Source organism: Macrosteles quadrilineatus, unplaced genomic scaffold, assembly GCF_028750875.1.
Source record: "Macrosteles quadrilineatus isolate MER2022 unplaced genomic scaffold, UCM_ALF_1.0 Scaffold_7__1_contigs__length_78375512, whole genome shotgun sequence".
Lineage (NCBI taxonomy): Eukaryota > Metazoa > Arthropoda > Insecta > Hemiptera > Cicadellidae > Macrosteles > Macrosteles quadrilineatus.
The window spans coordinates 9,689,360-9,709,035 of record NW_026542600.1 but is presented as its reverse complement, the minus strand read 5'-3'; the positions used below and the strand labels follow the sequence as shown (position 1 = coordinate 9,709,035).

The window sequence follows — 19,676 nt, the reverse complement described above, 5'->3', positions numbered from 1 at the left end:
ATAATCATGCTTAGGTAATTTAAAAACGATAAAGGATGACGTATAAAGGTCGATTCACACACATCACTCACATCAGTCCAGTCACAGTTCCGTTACAGTCCAGTTGCAGTCCAGTTACAGTCCAGTCACAGTTGCATCCGCACTTTCTCAGTCAATTGTCCGTCAGTTGGTTTCAGTCAGTCTTCCGTCTCTAAAATTCACAGTAATTTATAGTCCAAATTTTAAATTTATAAACCTATATTCTATCAAATTATCATCGTCCATCTTGTTGATTGTTACAAACAGTACTCAAAATACAAACGCAACCATTTAAATAACAATAACACTATTTTCTAACCTCAAACAGTTCCGTCAGGCGTCCGACCAATCAAAAAGTATCGTTGGAAAGAAATCTGAAATTGACTGACGGATGCCGGTAGAGCGACTGACGGGACTGCAACGGATAAGTGTAGATAGCGCAATAGAAAATCCATTAAAGAATATTTTTGTTAACTGTGACGTGCCTGAAGTGGCCTGAAGTGACTTTACTGTGACGTGCCGTAACTGATGTGTGTGAATCGACCTTAACTCAGAGCCGGGATGGAAGAAGCATTCTGACGGTGTTTCCAGAGTATTTTACCTGGTTTTGGGTATTTTGGGGAGATTGCTCCCAGATGACCGGGTAAACACGGGGAATTTATAGCAGGCATGTGGGATAATTTGGATCGCAGCCTGGTCTGGTTGTTTTGTTTGTTGACTGTCTGTCTGGCGTCTGTTCTGTTTGACTGACTGTTGTTTCTTGTTTGTAGTGTTTTGTCGTTTTGTCACCGATACACTTCACTGTGTTGTCACTGTCAATAGTTGTTGTCTGTAGTAGCATATTATTAACTAAAACTGTGAAGGCTTGTTTGTGAGTTTGTCTAATTAACTAAACATTTTGAATTAGACCCAAGCATAATAAATATCTAGGAGTGATTTTTCTGAAAGGAATGAGCGGATACATCTTAGCCCTAGAAGAAACAATGTTCTCCAGTGAAAAATCTAACGCTATGGTTGACGTTAGAGCTTGCAACAAACCAGTTGAACGAGTAAGTGACTTATATTATCAGAAATATTGCTTTTTTATATGCTTGACAACGTTAGTAACTTTGATTTTACATTCCATCGTATCCTTGCAAGTTAGGTTATAGCCGGTCCTAGCTAACCTCTTCTTGGCCTTAGGTTAGGATTATGTTAAGTAGCCTGTTCTAGAAGCGATTGTTTATGCCAACAACATGAATTCTCCTTACGTGGCTAGGCTAGTATTTTTTCTTTAGGGAAACAGCAGAACATACTCTTTTACTTTTAGCCCCTGCTTTTATGAAGCTCTTAGTAGCAAGCTAACCTTACTTTCATTGAATAGGCCCGGGGCTAGATCTATCTATAAACCCTTAGGCTAGGCTGTCTTGTATTTTTCTTTGGGGTGGGGGGGGGGGTTAACTTTTTGACATATTGTATTATTTCATTATCTTAATTGGTATCCTTAGTAAGTAAACTTGCACTCAAAATCTTTAGTGATAGTGGTTTAAATACCTTATTCTTGCAATCCTATTGTTGTCTTCACTACTAGTTTCGACCTGCTAGGAGGTCATCAGGTGTGTAGACTACAAGGATGATATTACTTCATATGAAGGTCGTCAGTAACAGTCTTTTTACATTTACACCAACACAGGACAAATTAACACATAGGCGTGCACACATTATACGGCCGATAAACATAACATTGAACTCGACAAGCGGACCCGTGTTGAAAATGCGGAAGTTGCGTCTAGACTGTAAGTACTGGGATGGGAAATGTTTGGAAAAAGCATAGGTCTACTAGACTAGGCTTTTTACAGGCTGTATCAAAATAATGGTGCTCAAGATGATAACCCTAAGAAAAAGTGAAGGAAGTATGCTGCAGTTTGTTAAAGGGCTTAAAACAAGCGTACCTACAAGGATGAAAGAGGCTTAGATTGGGAAGGAAGAGAGTGGAGACAAAGGGTAGGCCTAGCAGTTTTAAAGTTCTCAAGCTAAACTGACTTAAAATCAAGATTTAGGTTACCTGTAATAGGCTAAGTTATATCTCCTATGGTAGGACTCGATGAACTTGGGTGAATTTGAATTGCTTTAGCAAGAGACCAATGTTTTCATAAAAGGAAGAAGTGTTTTGCTGCTATCGAAAGTAGACTCTAGACTAAGCCTTTTGTTTTTGGCATAGACACAACCGTTAACAACAAAATAAATGTTTTATCCCCCAAAGTAACTTAGGCCCACTTACTTTAAATAAGACTTTAAGAGGCGGTTTTGGGAGTTCGAGTCTAACTAGTACGCACCTAACTTTAATACGCAGGATCGAAAACCAGGCTTTGGAGCTTGCGCCTAAGTTGTAATGGCCGTAGAGCAAGTAGAATCGGGACTAAGTTTTAGCGCAGCTTATGCAGAACACGTGACCGTCGACAATAACAATAAATGAGCAATTATTGATGATGATTACAATTCTATCATTGGTATATCAATGATGGCTAATTAGAAGCCTATTATTAGCCTATTATACGGTGTAAGTTTCTGCGTTGTACCAATGCAAAAATGTAGGCTATTGTGTTTTACATCTCAATGACTGAAGAACCGTATAGCCTACTATTATAAAGAAGAGGGGGTGTCTGTCTGTGTGTTTGCACGAGCTAAATTAAAACACAAAAACTACTGAACCGACTGGGCTCAAATTGGACAAAAATAAAGCTACAACAAAAACAATAAATAATATACAGTATTTACTATTCCTGCTTCAATTTTGTCCAAGGACTCTGCTCCGTGGGCTTTCAAAGTTCTGAGGTTAGAGTTTTAAAAGTAAATATTGATTGGTAGGTATCTGTGGCAAGAAAGAGCAAACTCATAATCTTTAAATGTAAACAATTTATACATAATTTGCCTCCAGGATTGATTAATTGACATAAAATAAGGTTACTAACCTGTCGTCAATCAATCCTATATTTGTCGTGATGACTATAGTTTCGCGGTTAAAAAATCATTTTCAAATCTGCAGTCGTCAAAGATATTATATATGTCTATTTGACGACTGAAGATTTAAAAATAAGGTTTTAAGCCGGGTTTACACGATGCCAGTTGGCGAGACAATTGTCTTTGCCAATTGGCATCACGTGGTTTTGGAATTGTCGTAGGCCAGGCAAGTTGATCGAGAACCTGTTCACACGTGGCCAACACTTGCCCAGGCATTTTACAGTGAACCAGGGTACTACTGCCAAAAGACAAGACAGTGCTATTGGTCTCTACACCGTTTACACGGCGCCAATTGTCACGGCAACTGGGTTTTCGAGGGTTGGGGGACTCACTGGGCCCAGCTCATTGTCCTCAGTCTACTCCTGGAGACAACTGAATTTCGGGACAGTTGGCGGGCCAATTGGCCCTGAAGTGTTTACACGAAGCCAGTAATTTCAAGCCAGTCAGTTGTCTCATGACAATTGTCTCGCCAACTGGCATCGTGTAAACCCGGCTTTAACCCCAAAACTAACATCATTGGCTACTAACATCATCCTACCTTCTTACAATATAAAAGCATTTTAACACTTTTGGTAATTTACAATCATAATATGCATGACCAATTTCATTACAATTCCAACAAGTAGGTGTACGCTTTTGTTTATTTGCTTGGGACGTCAGTGTATTATTATTCTGCTGTGTTTGTTTACTAACATCGAGGGGAACGCTATCGTCGGATGGTTGATAAGCCGGTTAAGTATTCCATTGTGGACTACTTTCACTTTTCACCCGGGAAAAGTTCCACGGCATATTATTTTGACAACTAACTACCACTTTGTCAATTCCAGCAGATTTATTTGTAGCAAATATTTCTCCGCTATAAAAGACATTAGTTCGCCTCAGTAACCCATTTGCCAATCCTCTTTTCGCCTAGGTTGGTACGCTGTTTCCAGGACAAGTGCTATTTGAGGGGGTGGAGGGGGCCTATATAACGCCTTTTCCCGAAAATAACTTTCCACATGTTCAGCCTGCTTAAGCATACCCTCATGAAACGATCTCATCGCGTTTCATTGTTAGCATATAATCAGGTTTCATGTTAGTATATATAATGTCCAGCTGATCGCCAGAGATAACCCACTACGTCGCCTCATTACGTGCTCAACGCGACGACAAAGCTACGAAACGGCCCTTCCTCGCCTTGGGTTCGGAACTGTATCTCCTCATCAGAATTCCTTAAATAGCCTGGTAGTAAAAGCCTATGTAAATCCAAACTATGACGGAAATCATCATAAGAAAACCAACTCCTTTTATTATTCCTATACCACAAAAGCTGACTATGTACAAGGCCTTGCCCATGTATGTGTGGCCAACCTAGATAATTACTCTTATCACTACATTCCCTAACGTCCGACGTCAATTGTGATTTAATTAACAATTTTGATTAAATATTTACAAATATTTATTTATTTTGGTTTAGGACCTACAAATTTCATCTATTGTGGTCTCAGGCATTCCTAACACTTCAGAAATTTTATTCATTCCCACTCAACTAACTGTTGGTTGTGAAACGCTCTGAGCGATATCGCTTTGAAAAATATGATCCGCGCTATGTAATGTGCGATCGCGGTACAATAGACTTCCGGCTCCAGTCGATTCACTGACCTGTTCAATAGATGTTTGTTTACTTTTCTCGTGGGGAATTCCATCCTTCCAAAACTTTGCGAAATGTCGTATAAGTCCGTCTACTGTTCCCGATGTATCTAAATCGTACTTATTCATTTCAAGTTTAAGTTCATCTTTGCTTACCGACCCTATCCAGCTAGTTCTGGGGCCATCTTCATGCGGGGTTTTAGATATTACACCTACAGCCTGTGTAGTTAATGGCAAATCCTGTGATATACTCACAGTAACTGTTTCGATTGGCTTGGCAACTTTGGGTATTGCCCCAGTACTAGTAGTATTGGTTCTAGTCAAAGTATTACTTGCTGTACTTGAAACAACTTTCAGGGTCTTATCACCCTTGTCACCCTTGCTTTTATCCGGGGTATTTATGTAAAATGTAGGCCAGAATAGCTGGAACATAACTTTCAAAAACAAACGCCAAATTTTCATTTTTAAAGTATAATATTCTATAAAAATTTACTATTAATTTAGTCCTTTCGTTCGGGCGCCTATTTGTAAGGTGTTAATTACGATGGGGGTAAGATCTACACCTTATAAGCCTCAGATCAGCTACATGTCGGGTGTGTCCAGGGTTCAATTTAATTTGTTAATTGGCTGGGCTCAGACCATACGACTTTAGCATTCACTCAGTCAATCATTGGTCATCATAATTGCTGAAATAAAAGCCAGTTAATCCACGATCGTGTTCCATTTCAATTTTAGTTGGTTTGAGGAGCTAATCAAATGCCACCTAAAATGACCGTAGGTTATCCGTGAACTAAAACTACTGCTAGTGCTAGTTACCTACGCTCACCAAATAAAATTACTCCTTACTGAAAAGTTTACTTCACCTTTTAATAAAAACCAATAAATCCGAAAATAAGAATTACTAAAGAAAATTAATTTCACGACTAAAAAACTACACATCCTAGGTCCCTGAGTTATTTCACCCTGGTGTTACGTGGGGAAGATATCACGATTTAATAAATTTTTATTGAATTAGACTGGTTTTATTGTACTTACTAATTCATGTCGGACCACAAAACGGGATGGGTAGTAACAGTTAGCTCACAATAAGTCATTCTATTAGTTTCAATTGGTAAAAAAGATGTTTATTCGACAGATATCAGTAATTTAGATCAGCACAATCTGTCGGTGGCTCACATCAACTGACGATTTTGGAATGTGTAGTTGTATTAATAGTCAAAGATAGTATGAAGGAATCCACGGTTGTCCCTTGGACTAATAATCTATTGTACGTTGGATGGTGTTTTAGGTTGCTAATTTTATAATTTTTTACTATATCTCGTGGACTTTGACCATTCTTACACCAAGAAATTCAAAAACATTAAGGTAGGACTATGACTTTTACGTGTAAAAATAGATTGTAAATCTTATTTTCCTATTTATTAAAACAAACATAAAAACACAGTACTGCTACAAATACAGTATCTGCTTGGATATGTTTTATTGCATTGACAAGAAGTTGGCGTTTTAACAATCTGTGATGTTAACACAGATTATGTTATATTATGATTATGTGTTTATATTAGTGGAGCAGGGACTTGTGGGAACGGTGTCTAAGGTATTCTGCTTCTACCAAAGAACCTATATATTGATAGGCGATTTGTACTTTTTCTACGACATGGAGCGTGTTCGCACACTGGAAAATGTATGACTTCACCATTGGACTTAAACTGTTTTTATTGAACGAAAATAAAGCCACGAAAATAAAGCCACTCAATTAAATTAGAGATTTCAAAACAAACACCCATTAATTCACAACAACCAGTTGTACATGGGAGGTTGAAGGAAAATATTCTATGCAAAGCAAATGTCAATATACATCAAGTATGGGAGTTGACATGTTGTCAAGTGTGTGGGAGGATCTGTAGTCTGACACGGTCCGCTAGCTAACCGTGACGGCACTGGCACTTGCGACTTCGATTTGGCCTTCCTTCTTTCATCAGCTGATTTTGCTCTTGTTTATCTTTCTGCTTCATTGTTTTAAAGATTCATCAGCTGTTTGGATTAGCTTCTTCTTCTTTATTAGTTTTTTTAACCTAATTAACTTTTCAATATTTTCTTGGTTCACCAGCAATTATTGCGTTTTGGCTGTTCGCATTTGGATTTTTGCAAGATGCTGAATTTTGTATGTGTGAGTAGATAGTTGAAAGAGCAAATTGTAATCCTAATAAGACTGTGATAAAGTTTAAAACTTTCTACTGAAGTTGTGCTGGTTAAAAACATTGTATTATCTTGTAGGCCTAAGTCCTGAGCATTGTATCAATGGTGGGTTTTTCACATTTGTGCATCCTAAAGAATTTAATATGTGAACGGTAAAACTTCACAATGCTCATTAAGCTGTAGTTTAAAAGTGTTAACCATAAAACTATTTTATTTGATGTATTGTTAACTTAAACTTTAACCCAAGACTAACTTTTTTACTGTTTTTGACATGTTAAACAAGGTTTTATCTGATACTGACTAAAAATACCAACTAGAAATTGTTTAAGACACTGTTACTATAAACAAATACCTTCAAAATAAATTAATTAGGTATTCAATGTGGCTTTACATTTAAACACTTTTACCAACTATATTAACTCGAGTTTACCAACAATTTTGAAGACTCAAGAAATGAAAAAAAATAACTAAACCACACATTTTTGGTAGGCTACCTACATTAAGAAATTTACCTTCCTAAAAAATTACTAAAATTTATTTCAAGGAGGAAGGATACAATCTTATAACATCCTTTATATGAGAAATATGTTTGATCGGTAATAAAAATAAAAGTTTTCATATTTAAACATTTTTTAATGCAAGGATTATTTTATTTTCAATAGTTTAAATATAGATGATAGCTTCACAGAATATGATACACTTTTATTTGAATCAGCAATTAGGAAAAAATAAGAGTGAAAACAATTATATCATACCGATCGGAAAAACCACCAAATAGTAACTGATATGATCTTAATTTTACAATGTTTTATCAACCAATATCCTCAAATAAACAGTGTACTCATCATTTTAAACATAAACAAAAAAAACTGTTTCGTTGCCTGAATTGAAAATTGAACATAAAACCTAAAAACCTCAACTTTCAAGTTTACAATTTTAAACATAAACTCAAAAACCGTTCCCTATCTCTATTGAAAATAAAATGTAAACCCCATAAAAACTCTCATTACTCTCTCTTGCTACAAATATACTTTAAGCTAATAACGTTTAGAACACGTAGAATTGGATATTTTAATTTGAATAAACTATTTTTAACAAATGGGAAAAGCACATAGCAAATATTTAAGTAAAGTCACAAGTTAAATGTCTGAAAATACTACAGTAGTCTGGTATAAGTTGCAGTTTGTCAATCAGTCTACTAAGTCCTAGTGGAAATAATTGTTTCTTTGTTCAGATACGTGTTCTATTGATAAGAACACTTGAGTAATATTACATTGTTGCCTTGTTACATGTAACCATAGATTAGAGTCCTTGAATCTATGTAACACAAAACTTTGGACTGCAAAGATAAGGTTTGTAGTCATGTGGTTATATTTATCTCTTATGTTTTGTCACTTTGTTTGAGAGTTTAATAAATTGAACATGTTTAGACATTCAGGTTTTGAAACAAAGCTCCATGAGATTTGTTTAACTTTAAAGTAACTATTCATTACTATATAGTATTTGTCATAACATCATAAAAATAGTTTGTAAAAAACAGAAAATCCTTTGATTTTTTTAAGTAACTTATTAAAAGTTTAAAATTTAGTCAAATTGAAACGGTGTATTTAATCAAATTTATGCATTGACCCAAATTAAAAATCTCTCTCAATTTTCTTGATGTAGGTTTTAAGGAAATCCTTGATCCGATGCTTCTAAATTTTAAAACTGCTGTGATAAAAACTTGCTAATTTTCTAATAATTGGTAGCATGGTTTTTGACTAAATCATGGTTGTGATTTCTTCAACCTTTTAGCGCAAAAGGCCAATATATTGGACATCATGATTTATGTGTACTTAACAAATCGCTTACAAGTGTAGTGTAATTCGGTAGGCATAGTTAGAACTATTATTCTAGGGTGTTGTGATTTTAAATACAGTATTTTTATTGTGATCAATGGTCAAGAGGTTTTTTTCTCCTCAGTCAGGTTTAAAAAAAAAAAAAACTTGGGGCTCTACAAAATGGTTGAGAAAGAAATTGAGTAATGTTTAGAGGGTCAAAATGGGGAAAACCCTATTTTGATTCCCTTTTCCATAGTCTGATCATAGTGGTTCGCAAACGTGTTCAAATAAACATAGATTTACATGTTTCTACCAAATTTCATCAAAATCGGATCATTAATCGAGTTATCCTGTGAACTGACACATATAGGAATTTGAGCGGATAGTGTTTTTGGGCCTCTGGGGACCTCAGAAAGAAAACAGTCCTGGGGTGATGTCTTACCATGAGCCTTATGGTAATAGCTTATTCCCTATATGGAAAATTCACTAAGAAATCTACTCGTCCAGACAACTTCTACTTGAGCCGTTTAATTTAGGCGAGTCTCTACTAGCGAGCTCTACCACAGACAGAGACAAGTTGAGTTTTTTTCACTTCAGCCAGGTAAAAAAAACATATCTCTGTCGGTAACAGAGCTCGGTAGTAGAGACTCAGTTGATTGAGTGAATTTTCCATACAGTGTATAAGCTATTAAAGTAGGTCTTATGGTAAGACATAGCATCGGGACTGTTTAACTTTTTAAATATGAAGACCCCAGAGGCCAAAAACACCATCCGTTTATTGTTCAGATTCATAAATGTGCCAGTTTGCTCGAGTAAAACTGATCTGATTTGGATGAAATTCGGTTCAAACTTGTAAGCCTACATTTATTTGAACGAGTTTGTGAACCAGCATGATAAGAATATGGGGAACTGGGGTTCTTGTGGACTAAAATAAGGTTTCCCATCTCTAAACATAACATTTTTCAATTTCTTTCCAAACCATTTGGTAGAGCGTATGAAAATAATTTAGTACAGTGAAGTGTTAATGATTATGGAAAAATTTAAAAACTGTAAATTTAAAATGTTCATGCTAATCTTTTGGAGAATAAGTTGTTGTACCTAGTTGTTTATGGATATATATATCTTGATCAAATTCTGTTAGTAAATTTATTTCATACTAAGCTATCAACATTTTACTAAATAAAAGATTATTACTTTCATATAGCAGCAATGAGTACTCGTTATATCTAATCTAATTTAAATAGAGAATAAGAAATTATAACTGAAAAGTGAAAATCCAATCAGACAATGGAAATTAGCTTAGTCTGAAGGTTTGCTGCAGCTATTAGCTTCTAATTTTACAAATTCAAGGACTCAATCGTATTCTGGATATCAAGATTTTATTCAAGTTTTTACTTGTCACTATTTCTGAACAATCCCAATTTGTGATTAAAAAAATAAAATCAGCACTTATATGAATCAATATACACTATACAATCCTTACTTCTTAGGTTATAAAGATGACATTAATAAAATTTAAATATTTTTGTTTTACAGTACCTACTGCAGTAACCACACACTTATATCACCTGTTGCATAAAACATTTGTTGTCAACAATCAAAAATAGCAAGCTAGACTTCACTTGTACATGCGATCTCGTTAAAAACCTCGTTATTTTTCCTAAATCATATTATTCGACCCGATTTACAAGTTCGCAGGAAGCGGGCGATTAGCTGTATTGTTCAGAGAGAGTTTTACGACGGTGTAAAGTGGAGAAGTAAGTTAATCCGAAATCTCTTCCTGTTATCAAAGAAAGTCTGGGAAACACTTCCTTGCATTTAATTAAGGCAAGTAGAGAGTGGAACATATTACCGTACTGTTCACTTCCCATTGTAGCCATCCCATGTGCTAGGATTACTCTTGTGTAGTGATATGGACCAAGCAGACTGACGTGAGTAAAACTGTAAGGATTTTGGTGTTTTGTTTCTTTTTTAAAGAATTCAAATCAAATCAATTATTCAACATCTATGAAATGTACGTGAATATGTCATTATTTTAAATTACTTGAGTATAATGATAGAAAAGTCTAATATACAAACATATATACTACCATTTTTACACACAATATTATACATTTAGTTAGCTCATTGACTACACAGGATAGACTTCCCATGTAATGTTTTAATTTGAAGCCAAGAAAATAAATTATGTTCAGAACCATCTCACCAGATTTTATTAGTGTATTGGGTTAAATATTAATTTAAATCCATGCAGAATCGTAGCAAACAGCTGATTGATTTATCACTTGACACAGAATATTGTCATTAGTTGGTAGAACATCTCAAAAGATTGCACCACGTTTTGTGGCTTCAAAATTTGTAAATTATATGAGCAGTATATTCTGTGTATAGTCAATGATAAGTTATATTTTATAAATAAACAAATAAACCGTTTTTAAAGTTATGTTTTTATTAATTCTTCTAAATTATCAAATTCCTGTTCAATCACAAATATTGTTAGTTGTTTTTTAAACTTGTTTAAAAGTTTTTCTAATTTCTTCGCAAGGGAGGAAATCAATAAATTTAATCCAATATAATAAAGTCTTTTTGTAAATTTTTCTTTTTATGCTTTTTCATTATAGTTTTATTTGTTTATTGTGTTTTGATTATGTGTGTCTTGCTGTTTTTGTAATTATGCCTCATGGTTCTTAACGAGCAATATTGTTTTATACATTTTGATGCTGTCAACAGTCACTAAATCCAATCGTCGTGAATTATTTAAACAAGATTAATTTTTATCCAGGTTAAAATGAATTTAGCTATCTTTTGTAAATGTAAAATTGTATTTAAGTTACACATTTGTTCCTCCATGAATATATTCTGTAAGACATATGAAAGTGTGTATTGGCAAACATATGTACATGAATTTTGTATTTCTATTACTCTATTTGTGAATGTACAATTTGAATAATGATTGATTAGAAATATGCTTTACAGTTCATATTCCTTGCACATGTTCGTGATACCATTGTGATAGTTAAATTTTATGACTAGATAAATGACTCGTTACTAAACACTCTATTAACTCTCTCGTCCCATTTGTTTGATACTTGTGTTGCTCACAGTGGAGAAATTGTTTTAAGCAGTTTTAGTCAGTTTTGGAAAAGTAATTGTTGATACCGTGGTTTTAGACACAGAAAGGTTATTCTAGTGTCTGTGGTTTTATATACAGAAAGGTTATTCCAGTGTCTGTGGTTTTATATAAAGAAGGTTATTCTAATGGCTGTGGGATTTAGATGCAGTTAGGTTATTCTAGTTGCTGTTGTTTTATTTACATGAAGGTTATTTTGGTAGCTGTGGTGTTAGATGCAGTTAGGTCATTCTAGTGGCTGCGGTTTTAGATGTCATTTGGTTATTCTAGTAGCTGTGGTTTTAGATCCAGGAAGGTTATTCTAGGTTGCTGTGGATTTAGATGCTGAAGGTCATTTTAAGTGGCTGTGGTTTTCGATGCAAGAAGGTTCTTCTTGGTAGCTGTGGGAAATAAACAACATATATATAATTTCTAAGTCAAAACTTACCCTAGTTTACTATTAAACTTAAAGATTAGAGATTTTTACAAAGCAAATACACCAGGGTGAGATTTTTACAAAGATAAGCGAGCTATGAATGTTGAATGCAGGGCTCCAAGCCCAGGGGCACAAGGGGTTTTAGGTTTGTTGGTGGCGCAAGAAAATATTCCCCTACAAGGAAGGGGGAGGCGGAAATATCACTCGGAACCGATAGCACACCACGTGCAAATTGTGAGTCTCATTGGATGATTGAGATGACAGCCAGTGTTGAACGAGTCTTTATTTACTGCCAGACTTCCTTGTTTTGACTAACCAACTGACATTGTGCTTCATGACTCACTCACTTATCACAAAACACTTCCCTTGAATGAACTGGTAACATTTAGCTGCCGACTTATGGTAAATATAAAACGATAATATTCTCTAGTATTATTGTCTTTAAATGTAGATGCTGTAAGACTAATTTTAAAAACATCACACGTCTAAAACATTGATGGGGATTTTATAAAATAATATACAGTATTTCAGTACAAATATCTTCTCAACAGAAATGTTTTTGTATTTGAAATGCTTAAAAAGTATGATATCTAAAAGGGAACAGTTAGTCCAGCCCAAAAACAGTTTAGGTATTTTGTTAACGAGCCAAATATGTAAAATTATAATTTAAATCAAATTAAAATCAATGGCCATCATTCGAGTGCATGCTTAGCTTTGTGTATGTGATTATAGTAGGTATCTATGTGTTACAGTGATTTGTTTGTTGATTATTAGACAATTTGATTGCTATCCTTATTTATTTATTGTTATTTTTTATTTTTCAATGTTGAGGTAAATTTTTTAAACCCCTAAATCTAGCTTTGGATTATTTTCAGTTCATATATTTTTTATTTTAACGTTGATGTAATTTAATATTTTGTTTTTTTACACCTCTTAATTATGGTAATTTTCTCCTAGAATATTTTAGAATATTCTTTAGTCAATCTTTTGTGTTTGTATGTTACGTACAGTATACTAGTTAAAAATTACACTTTTTAATTTACCATTTACTTTCTTCTATTTATTTTAAACTCCCAAATTCGAGTTTGTTTTTCAAATTATTAGTTATATTTATTATTTGTTGCATGCTTATTTGTAGCTGTGTTTTATTTTATGTTTTGTTTGTTTGCAGTTGTAAATGTTAGTTTTTGCTGAGTTATTATTTTTCACAAAACGCTGCCATGAAAAATAATCAGGTGAGTGGTTGCGGTTTTTTGTGCATATTTTATTTTCATTTATATATTAGTTTATATGTGATACACATTTAGATTTGTATAAAAGTGAAATAGCTTACCAGTGTATTTTTTTCTTTTTTATACTGGTAACCAAAGATTTTATTTCCTTTCATTCTAAACATATTTTTATTAAAGTACAGGACATGCATCCATTTAAAATCTTTAATGTTTTAGGTAACTATGGTTACCTTGAGATTTTTCTGGGAATTATGATACTGTAGATGTTATTACTCCATTAGTAATTATAATTCCTGGTTACGATACCCTCAAACTTTTGTTTAGCCTCTCAACTATAAAGATAGGGGCGCTGACATTTGCTTGACTTTTTAGAAAGGTCATGAACTCGTTACCTTTTGATGACTACATAATGTTAAAGGTCTTAATTTTGATTTACTGTTTATAAATCTCTCTTCCGTAAATTTATATTTGAGAATTATATTTTTAAACCCAATTAAAAAATCCAATATGCCTCCAAGCATTTTTTTTCTTTCCAGTTTTTAAAATAGACTATTTAACTTATAATATATTGTATGGTCATTATTAAAATTCTAATTTTCTTGGAAAGCATATTAACCATTTTAAAACATTTGTCCACATGGACAGTTTTTCACCAGTGTTTTTTATGCTTGGTACTCAGTTTGGTTTATGAAAGGAAAATAATTAATGATTGCATTTGTTTTTCACTAAAGACAAGATTATGAGGAAATAAGCTTCTTATCTCAGTTGTTGAGATAAGCGCAAGGAATCCAAAGTATAATTGAACTTAGAGATTAAATTTGGTGGATATTGTAAGATTTCTAAAATATTATGTTTGGCAATTAAAAATATTTTTGTAAATAACGAGTTTAACCCATAGTCTTGGTACTAGCTCATTTAAGTCTTAAGATGCTAACAAAGATAAAATAGTGATATTATGAGGTATCTTTAATGTGGCTTTTACGCTTTGTTTGTTGTGATCTTCTTTTAATCATAGAATACTGTCTTAATGGTAGTCTGCTACTGTAGAACCACAATTTGAACAAACGTAAACAACTCCCAAGAACAAAGACAGTCTTAGGTTTTTTTATCTCACTCCGGATAATGAACTTTGGGCTCACGTGACTCGTGTGCGCATGCACATTTGTACTTCCGGCTCCTTGCTTACTGCGACTGGCAGTAGTGTAGTGGCAGTCATGGCTACCTTAAAACAGAAGGCGCAGTGTGTTTTATGGTATGCGGAATTCATATCAGTCGTGTTAGTGCAACGGCGTTTTTGTTTAACTTATGGATATTTAAGCAATATCGTACGCGATGCTCTGAATATTGACAGAGAAATGGGGCTGTTTTGTGGCCACCTAGGAGTCTGGATTTAATGCCGTTAGACTTTTTGTATGGGTTACCTTAAGAATATGTAACATTAAGGTTATGTAACAAAAACTTATGAGTTTCTGCATGTTTTAATGCATCTCTGAACATTTTACTATTTATAGGTCCTTTTTTTATTAAGCTTTGAAATCACAGAAAACCTTTTTCCATGACCCTGTAGTATATCTATACACGTTACCTACTCATAGTTTAACATTGCTTGATTTTTTTTTTGTTCAGAGGTTGTTCATTATTGTCCTTTAGCTTTAACTGAATAATGAAAATGTGTTCAATCCAATCTCAGATAAGTAAGGTATTGAGGAAACACACTTAAATGGGACGACCTTGCATTTTCAGCTCTGGTATGTTGTGCTGGAAATAAACTTATGACGAGCAAGGGAGAACCCAAGAAGCAAGCACTGTGCCGAAATTCCTATCGTACATAACACAGGGTCTTCCTCCACCGGTAGCACTGTAATACATGAGAGCGAGCGCTGTGATACATGAGAGCGAGAGGGTGGTGTTGGACTTAGTCCTAGACACCAGGGACTTGGGCTAGACACCACTTAAGTGAACCATGGAGTGTATCATCTGTACCTTAATAATCTGTTATTCAATTCAATTCATCAACTCTTTTACAGTGTCTACGGTTCAGCAATGAATTGTTCAACACTAAAGTTAGATATTTTTCAGTTGGGGTTTCGAGGAGTGAGGAGCTCAAAGTTCCGTCATGTGTATGGTTCCGCAGCCAAGAGAGAACGCTGCTACGACAACATCAAGATTACCAAAAACGCACATGACTCGCACTTCTGTGCTGTCAATCCCAAGTTTGTGGCTGTCGTTACTGAAGTCGCCGGAGGGGGAGCTTTCCTCGTCCTTCCAATAACTCAGGTAATTCAGGACAAATCAAATTGGTCACTAACCTTTGATCAGTAATAGCCCTCCATTAGGAATGGATATTTGTGTATTAAGAGCTCAAAGTACGTTGCCTCTCGAGAACTGAGGCCATACATTTTGAGAGTGGCAATGACTGTTTGTGCTCGTAATACACACAAGGGTTTTTCCTATTACCATAATTAACTTATCATAACATACAGATTAACTTTTTAGTAGTACACTAGATCATCAATAACAAGACCCTTGATAACAAGTCACCCTTAATAACAAGTCACCCTTGATAACAAGGATCATTTTCAAATCCCTTTGAAACTAGTGCAAACCTCGATAAGAAGTCAACCTTGATAACAAGTCTTATTATATAATCCCAACGAGAGTCTTGTTATCAAGGTTCTAATGTATATAACATGTCATTCAGGTTATGTTTGGTTTTTTAAGGTTATGTTATTAGCTTACCGGTTGTTAACGTACGTGATCCGTGGCTGTGGTTGGTGTAGAAACGTCAACAGTTAAATCAGCTGATTAGCGAGCGGGCATGATCCATTTCTGCTCTAGAGCGTAAATGAGCTATTTTGCATACTGTTTGCAGGTGTGGCACTGTAACCATTTCAATGCAGTAGGAATACAGTTATACAATTTTCATATAGTTGGCTAATCTGGTTTGGATTGCCTGTCAGCTATTTGAAATCCTAAATGTTAATCTAGGTACTTATTTTAAATGTATTAAAATTTTGTATTCCACAGACTACAATTGCATCTTTTTAGTTGGTGGCTCATATGGTAGGGCCTCAGACTTTGAACCCAAGGCAGGGAATTTTTCAACTATCAAAATACTGCTAAATCTTTACCTCTATTTTAAATGTAAGGATGGACGAAGAAAACACTTAATTAATGTTTAAAGTGCTGAATTTTATCAGCTTTAAATTGAATCAGTGAATGGATTAACAGTGTCTTGGGTTTTTATAGTAGTACAAAGTTTGATCTATCTGTTTGGATTACAAGGTTTTGTCTATATTTTGAACAAAACATTATTAGGGGTATCTCACTTTTTTAAAGGTAAATGTACCGGTATAAAAAACCTTTATTTACAAAGGAACATCTTAGGACAAATTTTAAGCCATTAACACGTTGACTACTGAGCGTTGCATATATGGAACGCCGCGGTCATTTCTACAGTCCGAGGTATACATTTGAATCTTACTTACACATAGACCGGCTGTCACTTGATAATAGTACACGCAGACCACAGGTGAAAACCTGTAAAACAGTGATCATTTACATTGTAATACGCTGCAATCGTGTTTGTAAATAATTCATTCTTGTTTTTTAGTATTTTTATAACCTTTTGTAAATGTTGCATATTTGCGACGCCCGGTCTACAGCGAAGAGAATAGTAAAAATTATCATAGTTTTCTTGAAATAGCCCAAACGCCGCATATATGTGACAGTTCATTTTTGTTTGTCTTTTGAGGTGAAAGTAAGTAAAAAAAAAAACAGATTATTCAAGAACAGTTTATAACTGAACAAATATAAAAGCTACATAGGATAATGCAGCATACATACTGCATACATACATACAGTGATACAGAAAAGTAAAGACCAGTTTTTCCAACTATTATATGACGTCACCAATCATCATATCCACAGACCAAGCGACGCAGTTGTGCGTCAGACATCTCTGTAGACCACTGCAGGGAATTCAGTGCCTTGAAATAGACCGTTACAAAGATATAAGCATTTTAATAACGTTAGAACCCCGCAAATATGCGACGGCAGTCTATGGGTCTATGGGGACTGGCTGTCGCATATGTGCATCGCTGGTCTATGTGAATGAAAAATTTCATACTATTGCAGTAGCGAACGTGTTAACAATCTGTCTGAACTTAAACCCATGAGATCTCTTCTTTTTTTTTTGGTCATTGTTGTTAATTTAGTTGACATTACTTTGATTTTAATTGTAATAAGTTTGGAACTGAGTATTCTTACAAAATTAACTCAGCTGGCTTTTCAATTAACAAAAAGGATGTAAGTAAAGATTTTGGAAATAGTTTCAATTATTGCACAAGTAAAAAAAAATCTTTATATTAGATACAGAAGAAGACAACCCATCTACATGGATCAGATGTCGCCAATTTTTTACTAAAAAAGAATGTAGTTGTGTGAGCCAGTCACAGATTGCGCTAGTGTCTAAAACTCTATTTTGTACCTTATTTTACGTTACTGACATAGTTGCTGGGTCACAACAGTTGCTAAAGCTCATAATAAGTCATTCCATCAGTTTGACTTGGTAAAAACCATCATGTAATCGGCAGAAATCAGTAAATTAGATCAGCGCAATCTGTAAATCTGCAAATCTGTAGGTGGCTCACATCAACTAAGACAAATTTTATTAAAAACCGGGCTACAACTTTAACATGGGGATGGAATGTCTAGTTGTTGTATTAATAGTCAAAGGTATTAGTCTGCGCTAAAGTCTATCCAATGTTCCTATTTTCACTTCCCATTTTTCTTTCCATCTGTATTGTGTCATTTAGGACAGTTGGACTTGAACAGAAGATGGTAAAGTCCACCCAATGCTCCTGTATCATTTCCCATTTTTTTCTTACATTTGTATTCTGCTATTTGTATAATAGTTAGTTTCAATACTGGACAGTTCAACTTGATCTTCCCCTTGTATTTGTTGTTACATTCTATTTATTTTCCAGACAGGACGGTTGGACCTGAATGCATCCAAGGTGACAGGCCACAAGGGCCCGGTGCTCGACATCAAGTGGAATCCGTTCAATGACAACATAATTGCGTCATGTAGTGACGATTGTACGGTCAAGCTGTGGTACATCCCTGACGGAGGACTTACGGCTAACCTCACAGAGTGGCTGATAGACCTTCACGGTCACAAACGTAGGGTTGGCTATGTAGAATTTCACCCGACTGCGGAGAATGTGCTAGTCAGCGCGGGCTTCGACCATCTTGTAAGTATTAAATCATGACCATCATTTACCAAATCGTCATCCATCATTTACCAATCGTATTTAATCCCCATGCTTGTTCCAAATAAAAATATGTAAACGTTTACTGATTTGTGTGAAATTAGGCATCAAGTTAACATAAAGTTTTAGATACACCACAATATTGTATTGTTTTATTTGTATTCATAGTATAAAAATTCCTCTCGCTGTAGGGCTCCCTAAGGTAACCACCGCACCGGTCAAATAATACCTTAGATCAGAGGCCAATTTGGAACCGCAGCGTAGTTTGTGCATGACTATAAAGTAGCACATATTCTAAATGAGTTTCTGGAAAATTACTAACCCTTTTTAGGTTGGTTGACTAGCTGTATTAGCCATGTGATTAACGAAACCGTGGGAATTGTTTAACAACAGCTTTCTCTGGCATACCTCTAGATGCCTTTTGCTATGTATCTCTTCAGCAGTGGTTTTTGTTTTATGTTGAGCCGTATCAGCAATTAATTGTTGTTGGATTGATTAATTAACTCTAGCATCTATTGGTGTGAATCTCTGGGGAACGGCTGGTCTAGTTGGAGCACGGGACTTAAGTCTCCAAGGTCTCGGGATCAAATCCCGCCAATCACCAGTGGATTTTATCCAAGTGATAATGCCACAACCCCCCTTTACACCTAGCCTGTAATGGTGAAACAATTCAGGGTTAAAACCTAAAGATATTTTTAAAAATCGGCGTGAATCTCAGTGTTGTTGGGTGCCTTTCTCGCATCTCTCTCACACACCAACTAATCCGATCTTTACAGCTAATCAAGGTAACCTAAAAATAGTCTTTGGATGGTAGGGTAGAGGTTAACTTTGCCTTGTAACTTTTATAATTGTAAATAGTTGACGCAGCCTAACCAGCTTATGCTGGTATCAAGCCAAGGAGGAGGTAATAAGGTAACAGTAACAATACTGCTTTCGAATTCTTTACACATTTTGAAATAC

The 19,676-nt window shown here is 34.9% G+C and overlaps 1 protein-coding gene across 3 annotated transcripts in view; it reads left to right on the top strand.

Annotated features, from left to right (window-relative positions):
* The first annotated feature begins 815 nt into the window (after positions 1-815).
* LOC128998451 (coronin-2B-like) overlaps positions 816-19,676 on the top strand; it is a 55,367-nt gene continuing 36,506 nt past the window's right edge. For 2 of the 3 annotated variants that reach the window (XM_054424582.1, XM_054424580.1), the window contains exons 1-3: positions 816-1,067; positions 15,523-15,720; positions 18,432-18,698. In XM_054424582.1, coding sequence (XP_054280557.1) covers positions 969-1,067; positions 15,523-15,720; positions 18,432-18,698 — 564 coding nt within the window. In that variant the 5' untranslated portion in view covers positions 816-968. Of the gene's footprint in view, positions 1,068-13,382; positions 13,447-15,522; positions 15,721-18,431; positions 18,699-19,676 lie in introns of all 3 variants that reach the window. The other variant, XM_054424581.1, reaches the window with a different exon arrangement.